At 48.9% G+C, this 12022-nt stretch overlaps 1 protein-coding gene across 14 annotated transcripts in view; it reads left to right on the top strand.

The window, feature by feature from the left end:
• The window catches only part of POU2F3 (POU class 2 homeobox 3), a 78025-nt gene that overhangs the window by 53201 nt on the left and 12802 nt on the right, over nt 1-12022 (top strand). For 4 of the 14 annotated variants that reach the window (XM_036862551.1, XM_036862538.1, XM_036862547.1 and 1 more), the window contains 3 exons: nt 6223-6327; nt 7570-7672; nt 9952-10034. In XM_036862551.1, coding sequence (XP_036718446.1) covers nt 6223-6327; nt 7570-7672; nt 9952-10034 — 291 coding nt within the window. Of the gene's footprint in view, nt 1-1188; nt 1269-3219; nt 3302-5263; nt 5325-6222; nt 6328-7569; nt 7701-9951; nt 10035-12022 lie in introns of those variants that run through there. The other 10 variants (XM_036862541.1, XM_036862537.1, XM_036862539.1 and 7 more) reach the window with 7 other exon arrangements.

Genomic DNA, 12022 nt, shown 5'->3' with positions numbered 1-12022 from the left:
CTATTATTTACCAGCAGTGTAACTTTCAGCCAGTTTCTTAACTTTTCCAAACCTCAGTCTTTTCATCTGCAAAATGGGTCTAGTGACACAATAAATGTACTTGTAGGCTCACAAGTCAATGCCCACTCTCTCTTCTATACATTCCAAATTTCTTAAGTAGATTCCATCTCATCTATTTTCCTCCTTTTGTGGAGGCATAATCTAGGCCTAGATGGATGAGTGAAGTAAATAAATATTAGATCATGCAGGTTTTTAGAGGCAGGGATAGAGCCCGAAGTCAGGTCTCCTGGTTGATTCTGAGCCTTGTGCTTGTTTCCTGGATGTCTTTTTCTTTTTTTTTTTTTTTTCCGTCCCCTGCTCTAAAAAGGATTACAGACTCATTCCATGATAGGCATCCCAATGTATGCAAAAGAACCCAGTGTGATGACAGCCAGCATTCACACACAAGATGATTCCCAAGAAGAGCCACTGGCAAACGGTTCTCAGAGTTTGATTCTGAGACCGTGCTCAGCATTTCTTACCCCACCCCACCTCACCCCACCTCCTGCCATTCCACTTCTTGGGGGGCAGAAGAGCCATCTATGTGGGCGAATCAACAGTTCTGTGTGGCGCTCCTTCCCAGCCAAAGAACCAGAGAAGGTAGCTCTGTGCCCTTGTCCAACAGGTAGGCAACCAGGAAAACCAGAAGACTCTGATTCAAGACAGATCAGGGTTGGGAATTCCCTGGCTGTCCAGTGGTTAGGACTCGGTGCTTTCACAGCTGGGGCCCAGGGTTCAGTCCCTGGTCAGGGAAGTAAGATCCTGCAAGCTGCACGGCGTGGCTGGAAAAAAAAAGATCAGGGTCAAAAAAGAGAGCTTGCATCAATCCAGCTCCTCAGTGGAAGCAGACGCTGCTGGCATCTCCCGAGGGCTGGGAAGTGGTACAATGGTTAAAGTTGTTCAAGTCCTGGGCACCAAAAATATCTGTGAGGATATGTCCTCAAAGAGAGCACAGCCCCTTCCTAGAGTTTTTAAACTTGAATGCACAGACCGATATGCCAGAGGGAGAAGAAAACTTTTATGGGCTTAAAATGATGGGGTTTTTTCAGACATGTGTCAACACTAGCAGTGCTGTGCCCTAAGAACTGAAGCCAAAGCATTAAATAACATGACTGATAAGCTTTTTGCATTTGCAGAAGAGGTACAAGCAGGAAAAACAAGGATGCCTCTTTGGAAAGCTTCTTTTCAGGAGGGAACAACTCTAAGTGGCTCCAGCCTCCTAAGAAACCGTATGTTTATTAAAGGGCCCCATGTCTCCTCACTTCCATCACTCCTTTGTCTACAAGTTCGATGCTTTCCAGGAGAAGATCCCAATGTGCACGGGCAAAGGTGTGCCTAGGCTGGTCTGTCGTAGGTCTGACTAGAGACCAGGGACTGGATGAGGCCATCTCCCCAGGTACTTCAGGGAAGCATCCAAAGAGGCAGGAGCCTTGGACTCATAGGGAGCAGCCAAGAGCCATGGAGGAAGGAGAGTCCCCCAAGCAAAAATACAGCCAGCATCTCTTAGGGGACTCTCAGCCTTGTTCATCTGAGATAAGTTACCTGCCTGCCCTACTCTACGGCTTGGAATATATTTTTAGGATCTTTTCATGAGCAAAACGTTTGTCAACCCTTTTATAGATCAGTTACGAAACAGAAACTCTTCCTCACTGCTAGGGAGACGTATAGAAGGGGGGAAGAAAGAAAAAAAAAATCTTGCCTGTAATTGAAGGCAGGTTGGGAGATGTTCACGCTTTGAAATTCTCCTTCTTGTGAAATGTTTATGAAACACTTTCCACAAACGAGTTATGCAACTGGCACTACAGCTTTGATCATTTTCATCGCCAGTGATATATTCATTAATGTTGAGTTGTTTTCCCCCCAAGAGAGGGCCATGTGAAATGTCCCGGGGAGGGGGCTAAGGCTAAGTACTCCAGCCCCATTGCATGACCCCAAACAGATGGTTAATAAGGAGGTCCAAGTGTAGGTCTGGGCCAGAACATCACCTATGGTCTGTTCTCTCTCCCATCCCTGGGATGTTTGTAGTATTGTTTTGTAGATAGAGTGCCTGGGGAGGGTCAGAGGACCATTCTCTTGTAACATTTAGCCAGTGTCTTGTCGTGTAACTTTACATGCATCTCTGAAGCACTCCTGGTCTCTGTGAGATGGGAAGATAAACACTCATCCCCACACTTCCTGGCTGGGCGGTGAAGCCAAATAGGGAATGTATGAAGGGTTTCCAGTTCCTCAGAAGGGTCTCTCTCTTCCCAGAATGAGGCTATTTCTTTCTAAAGCAGGTGATGTCCGGGAGTTTGCTGGGATTAGAAAAGATAATCACCCATGATACCTTTCTACCTCCTTGGTAACTGCCCAAGACTCAGTGTAACACCTTTGCACAGCTCAGTGGGTGGAGAAGATCCTGAGCTAACAACCCATGTCTAACAGATGGACGGGATGACCGATGGCTGTGACCAGGCAAAGGCCTCTGTGGTGGCCCATGTCCCCAGGGATTAGTCCATCCCAAACAGGGCCTGGAGAAATATTTCACTTGCGTGAGAAGAAGCTCCAAAGGGACCCTGGAGACGATCTTCACGGTTCCAGACAGGTTGTGGGTTTGGTTGGGTTTTCACAAGTACAGGGGAAATTGGGTCTTCATCCAATTTGCCTCCGGTTCTCACATTAGAAGTCAATGGGATCCAACAGAAGTCTCTCTATCTCATTTTCCCGATCCACAGCCAACACCCAGTTGCCTGGAAAGACTCCAATCTTTTCCATTCGATAGCTGTGAAAGGGATTTTTGGATTTGGAAGGGACTTTATTTCTTGATTTCTTATTGTGTTAGCCCCTGAACTCTCAGAGAATCGTCGGAGACGTGTGCCGGGGTCGGGGGTGGGCGGCAGGCAGAGTTGCTGCTGTATCTTCTTCTCCTCCGAGTCCAGCTCTGCTCTTTCTGAGACCCACCGACCAAAGTGGAGATTTTAGAATTTGTCACAGGAGAAGTAGTCTGCTTTACTGTCTTTCAAATTGGTTTGTTTAGGATTGTCTCCTTTGGGGTTTACCGTCAGCAGCTCACACACAAGGGGTAATGAATTATGAAAAATGAAAGAGTAAGAGGTCAGTAAAGCAAGAACTGAGAAGAGGAACACACAGAGTTGTCAAAACGCCCCAGGCTAACACCCAGAGGGATTTTTTTGCTATCAGGCACTTCATTTTCAGAAGTGGGAGGTCGACAGTGCCCCTGAAAGAGTTTGGAGGGCAATTGATCCAGGAAGCAGATGAAAGAGTGAGTTTTCTTTTATGATGGCGGTGGTTTCTGAAATTAAGTGTTGCAGGAAGACCTGGCACTGATTCTAACAGATAGCACCCAGGTTGGAGGCAAAGCACATGTTTTCAAGCTGTGTCATAGCTACCCCTCCTTATCTCCCCGTTGCGCATAATGAGTCTATAAAGGAACCCTGCCACTTGCCTCTGAGCTGGAGCCGAGCCAAGCTCCCTGCGGTGGTTCCACCAGTGTGCTTTGAGCTCCAATTTTCCATGTTCTCCCTCCGTCCCCCTCCATCCTGCCTCACCTATCCCCACTCGGGATGAGGGATGTCCAGGAGCAGGAGGGGACTGTAGAAGGGAGATGTGGGGAAGGGAGGCTTTGCTTAAGTAAAATCTCCCCTCTGAGCAAAGCTTAAGATTGGTGGTGGTTTGAAATAAGTAGTTTATCATCTATTTTGAGCTTTTTAAAACCTGCTAACAAATGTTTCCCCGGAATCTAGGATGTGAAAACTCTAATTTCTGGGGGAAGAACTAGGACAGCAAGTGTCTTAGATGGAGATGCCAAGTGTGGGTGGGGAGAGCTGAAGGGCACTGGGGGTAGGATGGCGGCTGTCCTAGAGATCACTCCTGCGGGGCAATGCCTTTGGAGTTTTCCTGATGTCTAACTCTCTGCCCCCATTGCGCTACTTCCTGACACTCTCCTTTTCTCTTCTTTGCTTCCAAGACTCCAGAATAGCCTCCTTAGGTGAGAGAAGAGAGGAACGATTTGTAAAGACTGTCCCTAAAAGAAGCATCCTCTTACCAATTTTGTTGCAACTAGGACTTCCTAGTGCTGTTTAGATCTGCTTTATCTAAGAATACTACAGCAATATGGACTCGCCAGATTCTGCCAAATACACCACGGAATTGGAATTTTATAATTCCATTTTAGGACTGAAAGAAAAATGATGTAGAATCGTACAACAGATGGGGAAACCAAGTCTCATAGAGATGAAATGATGGCTCAAGGTTATATCGTCAGTTAGAGTCAGAGTTAGGACTAGAAACAAGTTCTAGCTCCCTGTTCGATGTCTTCCTCACTGTATCCCACTGGAGGATGGAGAGGTGGATTCTGATTATGTCTTTTATTCAGTTAGCACGCATTCAGTTCCCACTATGTACAAGGCCCCATGTTTAGGGCATGAACTCCCTCCTCAGTCTCTGTCACTCAACAAGATCTTCCTAACTCTCCAACCAAAGGGAACTCTTGGTTTAGTAATCCAGAGCACCATTCTTCCACAGCAATTAAACACAAGTAGAGCTGTTAGTCTGAACCTTTAACTTGGGTTAAACTAATACAGAAAAGATTCCAGGATGATTCCAGGATGTCAGTGATATTCCCTGTAGAGACCAAGAAAATGGTTTAAGCCAGGGTCTCTATGGCCAAGAGGTTCCGTCAGAGGGTCCCCCAATGTCTTTTATAAGGTATGGTCTAGATCCCAAGCTCCCTGCCATATTATATGAATCCAAAGTCACTTGCATACTCCCTACCCACCCCCCCATCCCCACAATGGACTTCCTGAAACGCTGCAAGAGGGTACAGTAAGTCCCCTACATACGAATGAGTTCCATTCTGAGAGCACATTTGTAAGTCCAATTTGTTCACAGGGCCAACAAAGAGAGCCTAGGTGCCCAACTAACACAATCGGCTATATAGTACTGTACTGTAATAGGTTTATAATACTTTTCACACAAGTAATACATAACAAACAAACACAAAAAATAAAGAAAACATTTTTAATCTTACAGTACAGTACCTTGAAAAGTACAGTAGTACAGTACAACCGCTGGCATACAGGGGCTGGCATCAAGTGAACAGGCAAGAAGAGTTGCTGACTGGAGGAGGGAGAGGAGGTGGGAGATGGTAGAGCTGAAGGATCGTCAGCAACAAGAGACGGAGGGCAAGCTGCAATTTCACTCACGCCTGACGTTGATGGCACAGGTTCTGGTTCCTTGCTGGAACCAGATGCACGTTCTCATCTCTGAAAGTTTGCAACTTGAAGGTTTGTATGTAGGGGACTTACTGTAGTTGTTCTCAGGGTGGGAGGAGGGGTGGGCACAAGTAGTGCTTCCTGCCCTGCCCTTGGACACCTGGAAAGCCCACAGGTGGGTGGTTGAAGGGTGGTAGAGGCTGGAGAGAGTTTGCAAACCACCACAGTCCCCTCAGGCTGCAACTACAGCAGTGATTGTGAAGGAGACATGTCCCCACCTGTAAGGAGACAGGCAAGGACTGTCACCTAAGCCACATGGGTGAAGAGGCCAGCTGCAAAGGCAGCTCAGCACTCAGAGGGCAGACAAGTGGGGAAAACAAGGGGGGATGGAGGGGAAACTGGTTCCCAGACTTGGGATTTCGTGGACCAGGAAAATAAAAAACTATAAGATAAAGGAGATTGGTAAAGGGTTGCCTTTTTTTTTTTTTTTTTTAAATTTGTGAAAGTGGGGAGTTTTAAAAATACCATTTAGGATCACCATCATTTCCTAAAAGAAATTCTAACATACCACCCCCCAAGAAAAAAGAACATCACCTTGGAATCTAAGAGAAATGTTTAAAGTCACTACAAAAATTCCTCGTTTTTTGGAGTTTCAGTGAGGAAGAGCATATATTGCACTATGTACCAGCACATGCCGCAGAATGATGTTCGGGAACGATCAATCCAGGTGGATTCCCCATCTCGAGGATGGTTACTCCACAGAGACTCTCACCTCTGTCCCTTACCAGCTGCCCTGGCCCGAAGGGCTCACGCAGGCAGGAAAATCAAGCTGCAGCGCAGTAGGCGCTGAGCTAGTTCTTTGACTCTCCAGGCTTGTCACTCATCTCCTGCCTCTGTCTTCTCTAAGTTTCCGCTTCTGTCTGCCTGGGGAGGCCCAGAACTGATGCTCTCCCCCTGCCTCCACTTACAGATTAAAACCGAGGACCTCAGTGACTCTCTGCAGCAGACCCTCTCTCATCGGCCATGCCACCTGAGTCAAGGACCTGCCATGATGCCTGGAAACCAAATGTCTGGGGTAAATGGCAGCCCGAGTCGGGAAGCCCTGATATTCTCAGAGGGCCAGTGAGTTTAAGTCAAGCCTCCTGCAAAATGTTTCACCTCTAGATCTGGCTCTCAATGAATGCAGATTGAGCTAAAAAATCCCCTGCAGGGAAACTTGGAGGCCTGCGTTGGGAGGGGGGCTGGGTTACAGAACAATCCTCTGAGAGATGAAGCCTGGCTAGTTATGGGAAGAAGGAGGTCTCCACCTCTCGGGAAGAAAGAGGAATCAATCTTGCCAAAACAATGGAGCTAGCCCCTACAATGGGGTTAGCTAGCCCGTAACAATGGGGCTGGGGTCTGCCAGCCATATTCAGGGGAGCCCCATGATGACAGCTACTGCTGTGGTTACAGAGCATTTCTGTCCCCAGTAAGCCCATTCTCCTCCCCCAAGCTTTTGTCATACTAGAAGGAATAAAGAGGCATCTGAAATAGTAACAACAAATGTGTGAGAAGGCGGGTGTCCACGCGGCAAGCCCCTTTCTTGATCTGGATTCCCAGGGGAGGAAAGAGCCGACCCTTCCCTGGAAATATTTAAGACTAGAACGTGCATTTATTCCTTCACTTCTTTATTCAGCAAGGGTTTACCAAGTCTTTTCTTTGTGCACAGACCTAAGCTCAGTCCTGTGAGGTCACAGAACCCTGGGGGTCTAGGTCACAGAGGACTCCCAGATCCCCCAGGTATTGGGAAGTAGTATTTCCCTTTTGGGGGCTAGTGGGAGGAAGCCAGGGGAAATGGACTTTCTGTTTAATCAACGTGGTTTTATTAAGAACGAATAACGTGCCTCTTCCTCCAGGAAAGGTTCAGGACCAGGAAATGGCCAAGACAAAAACGGCTTTTAGCATATCAAGTGGCGTGAGATTTTTTTTAAAAAAAATTAGAAAACTGGGATTGCATGTCATTTCTAGGGTAAACCTCTGAGAGATGGGTAATACCCACAGTCTGTGCCCTCGGGGCATTATCGGTCTAACTGGGAGACCGTTCTGATACACACAAAAGTTAAATAACAAGGCAAGGTTTAAGCAAGGCACAGCTTGGCTGAGTGCAGGAGGTTTAACAACACCATCATTAATGGGGTAGCTGCTGTGTGCCAGACACAGGGATACAGAGGCATAGGGCAAGGTCCCTATGGAGACCCACAGGACAGATGGGCGGCGGGCAGATGGAGCCCACACTTGCAGCTTGTAGATTCTGGGATGCCTGTATCTCCCTGCACAGGACGTGACTTCCCTCCACCCGCTCCAGCAGCTTGTGCTGGTTCCCGGACACCTACAGTCTGTCTCCCAGTTCCTGCTATCTCAGACCCAGCCTGGGCAGCAAGGTGAGAAACCCTCGGGGCTTCTACATAGGTGAGTGTGCTAAGGAGCTGCTTCTGCCTGCTGGGACCCAAGTGTGGGCCGTGGCTGACTGGCTCCCACTCTAGTATAAAGAGCGGCTTGTCCACCTCAGGGCCCGAGGAAGCGACCTGGTGTGGCCCTCCAGGTTGAGTCTCCTTTTCTGCTTCCCCCTCCCATCGTCCTCAATTTCATGGCCAATTGAGACCGAAGGCACAAGGGTGGCAGGAGCTGGGGCAGAACAAGGAAGGAGAAGCTCCTTGGGAATCGCAGTCCAGAGAAGTCCCGGATCCGTGGAAATCTCCCCAGCACGTGGATGTAGACTCAGACTTCCACCCTCGGGAAGCTGGAATTCCATTTGGGTAGAGCGGCAGTGCCACCCACAGGCTGTGGAGAGCGTTTTCAGGTTTTCTTTGGCAGGGAAGTTACTCACAGAGAACTTCTCCTTGGCCAAGAACAAACAGATTAGAATACTCACAATAATAGCTAACATTTCTTGAGCATGATATGCCAGGAGCCCTGTGGAGTGATTTTCCTGACATCTTTCTAAATAACCTCGTGTGGTAGGTAGTCATATTATGTCACCGGTGACCTATTAGAAAGTTCCATAACAGTCTGTCGGAAACCCATGTTCTTGGCATTGCATTGTACTGCCTCTCCCTCTCCCATCTCCACCAACTAGGGCTGAAAGTGATGAAGTATAAGCTTCCCTCCGTTGTACAAATCCCAAGGAGAGTCTTTGGAAATCCAGAATCCAAAGAAAATGCAACTCTGCCTTCTGTCCTTAGCACCTGCCCAAGTTATAGTTATCCTTAGTTACCAAGTCATCTCAGAGTGTTTTTATGATGATGAATGAGAACATATGTGAACCTGTGAGTATTTATGTTAGCTAAACAATATATATCATACTCCTGGAATAGGAAAGGGAAGGTAACAGTTCATTCTGTTTCTTTTTGAAAGATGGTGTTGTGAAACTGGCTCAGGCATATAACCAATGAGGTCAGTGTATGACACAGGGGGAAAGAAACAGTTTAGTATTTGGAATCGGAAAAACTCATTGGTTAAAAAAAAGTCCCTTGCTAGCTGTGTCTCCTTGAGAAACTTACCTAACCTCTCTGAGGTTCCATTTTCTCCTCCCTAAAACTGGAATCATAGTAAAACCCTGCCTCACAAGGTTATTGAGAGTTATTTGAAATAATGCATGTGAGAAGGCTTTGTACATTTCAAAAGGCAATGTAAGTGTCAGATTACTATTAGTACTCAAGCCTCCGACTCCCAGTACAGGGCTCCTAACGAGAGCTTTTTTGCCTATGTATTTTAATAACGAAAAATTAAGCCTTGGTGGTTTTAGACTGAGGAGCAAAATGGTCAGCATCTACACATCAGTGACCCAGAACAGCTTAGGGGCAACAGAGAACCCTAAGTTCTGCTGCGTGCTGAGTGATTGGGGTGACCTTCCTCATTGTGTGCTTCTGTAGTTTGATGGCCCCATTCCCACAGTGAGAGTGAGAGTTCCTGGCTGTGGCTCTTCTTAGAGGGAGCCCACTGGCATGACCACCATCCAGGCAGAGCCCTTCACGGACAGTTTTCCTGGAGAAAGCGATCCTCAGGCCGTGCCATGAGCAGGTAGAGTCCGTACCACCAGGGAGAGTTGCCTCCAGCTCTTCCCTTCTCTCTCAGCCTTTCCTCCCAAGTGTTCAATGTCTGGGTCCTGCCAAGAGCCTCTGGCAATTGGCTGCTGCCTTTTGGAGCTGTATGGCACCGTTCCCTTGATCCGGCATCTTTGCAGATCTGGCTAGGCCTTTGTAGCCATCCCAGGTGCTTCTGCGGGCAAAACGGAAACCCTCAGCTCCAGCTTGAATTCTTAGTCATCATCCCCACATCTCCTTCCCTCTTGGGTTTCTTCAGGCCTGGTTATCAAATCCCAGAGCAGGTTGCCTTGACCCTCCTCAGCCTTTGCACCACTCCAGGCAGGCGGGCAAGCAGAAGGACTGGTTTGGGGACTGCTGTTTACATCTGTGTATCCCCGTGTCTGATTCGCCTCCACCTGTGTGTGGCAATCCTGACAGTGTCCATGGGGGCCTCTCCACAAGGCTGGAGGCGGGGGGGGGGGGGGGGCGGGGGGATGGACATGATTAGGTAGCGCAGGGTGGGGGTGGGGAGGCGGGGCGGGGACATTTATCACGGTTCCAAAGGTGTAGAGCATGTCTTTTCAGCCGGCCTGGATTTGATTCGTTTGCTCCTTTGTTCCTCCCCTTTCACCCAGGTCTGCAGTCAAATCTTCTCCACTTTCCACAGCAGCAAAGCTCTCTCCTCCTCCCGCAGACGGGGCCTGGCCTGGCGTCCCAGGTAAACACCCACATTCTTCCTGTTTCAGCTCCTGACAGAGTTGAGCTCCTAGGCTTCCCCCACCCCCTTGACGGTACACTTACCCCTCTGGGAAGAGGAAATCGCAAGGGATTATCCCAGTCGGCACGGGGGCAAATTCAAGCCACAGCCAGAGGAAATGAGGGACCCAGTGTCACTGGTGGAGCCAGAATCAGAGGCCAGAGATCCCAGCTCCCGGGCTAGCCTGCTCTGTGTGCAGGCACTCCACTCCCGCCCCAGTCAGGCCCTGGCATCACTCCTCTGAGAACCAGGGATCGGCTAACTTTCCAGGGATGCCAAGGTGACCGCCAGGCCTGCCCAGGTGCTCTCAAGCGCCAAGGGGGAGACCAGAAGCCCAGAGACCTGATGTCCTGAGAACTGGTACCAAGCCAGGGCCTCTCACCTCTGGGCCTCTCTTAAGAGCTGCTCTTCTAGACTGCTTCCTGGAGGGGATAAAGCACGGGTCAGGAGGATGGAGGCCTGCGAGAGGGCCCTTTGCAGAGCTGCCATGGTGCCACACAGCACCTGTTTGCCAGGGAGAAAAAAGGCACCTCTTCCTCTGGCCAGACGCGGCCTCACGCCAGGGAGTGTGGCTTGGCGAGGGCAGCAGGAGCTACACTGGAGCTGCCGCTCCTCCCCTTATCTGGGTGACCCGGGGCAGTTAATGCCTGCACCGCTGCCTGAGACGCCTCCGCAGAGATGGACGTGTGGAACAGTTGGGAATGACTGCAGAGACCCTAATGTCCCTTCTCGGGGCTAAGATCCCCGTGGGTCCCTCAGGACCCTGGCTTTACAGGGCTAGAGTCCACTGGAGGCCCCTGGAAGGGGGTGGGTGCCCCCTAGTGGCTAATAGAAATGGGGACACCAGAGTCTGAGCTCTTGGACCTTCTGACTGCTCTCCGAATCGCATCATCACAGAGTTAGATCTGGAAGAGATCTGAGAGAGGGTTCAAGATCACCTCTCGTGTCTTATAACACGAGAGCCAGGCGAGACCAGAAGCAGAGAGACTGTTTGGAAGGTTATGAAGATCATCCTGGGGCAGCAGTAAAGGGGCTGGCTTTGGGTGGTGGCAATAAAGGTAGAGAGGAGGGGCTGACAGGGGATGTTGGGGAAGTTGACTCAGTGCAATTCGGCCACTGATTGGATGTGAAGGGGGAAGGTCTAGCAGAGAGCTCAAGACATGTTTGTCGGATGAAGGAACAAATGAGTTCATGAAAAGGAAGGCTGAGAGAGGACCGAGGCTTTGTCCTGAGAGTCTGGTCCACGCCACCTCCTCCCCCGCGGAACAGGATCAAAGCCTAATGGTTTCAAATCATTCTGTTCTAAAAGACCCTCCCTTGGGGGGTAAAGAGTCCTTAACTTCTCTCTGGTCATCACAAGGCTGCCTGTCTGAATGGGAAGCCTGAATATCTTGGAAGAAAGGAGTAAAGTTAACCCCAGTCTCGGAAAAGAGTAAACTGGAAAGGAGTGAGAAGAGGATGGACTTAGGCCACGTCATCCACATCGGTAGCAGCCCCTGCCCTGGACACAAGCCCCTTAGGACCCCAAGCCTAATGGGTTTCTGCTCCTTCTCCGTGGACGTGTGGGATTTATTCCTGACCCCAAATGGGCACAACATGGATTCTAGGTATAAGGGTCTGTTCTCCTATGAAAATAAACTAAAGAAAGAACATCTCCTGACAACCACAAATGAGATCAAGGTGCACTTAGACAGCATTGGAATACTTTTGATTAAAAACAACAAAAAACAAAATACTCTCATGAAAGAAAATGATTGTTTAGAAAGTAAAATGGCAGTCACAAGAGTTTGGAATTTTATGGAAATTCCATTAATGCAATGAATCTCAGATGCTGTCTGTTATTTTCAGTTAATGCCTGTTGAGCACCTCAGTTAGTTTGCTTTGTGGAAAAGAACGGGCAAGGCAAACAACCTTTTCCTTGTCCCGTCCTGAGATCTGTTTTGGGGATC

Source organism: Balaenoptera musculus, chromosome 8 (genome assembly GCF_009873245.2).
Source record: "Balaenoptera musculus isolate JJ_BM4_2016_0621 chromosome 8, mBalMus1.pri.v3, whole genome shotgun sequence".
In the NCBI taxonomy this organism is placed as follows: domain Eukaryota; kingdom Metazoa; phylum Chordata; class Mammalia; order Artiodactyla; family Balaenopteridae; genus Balaenoptera; species Balaenoptera musculus.
Note: the sequence above shows the minus strand (reverse complement) of the source record. Positions and strands in the feature narration are given on the sequence as shown.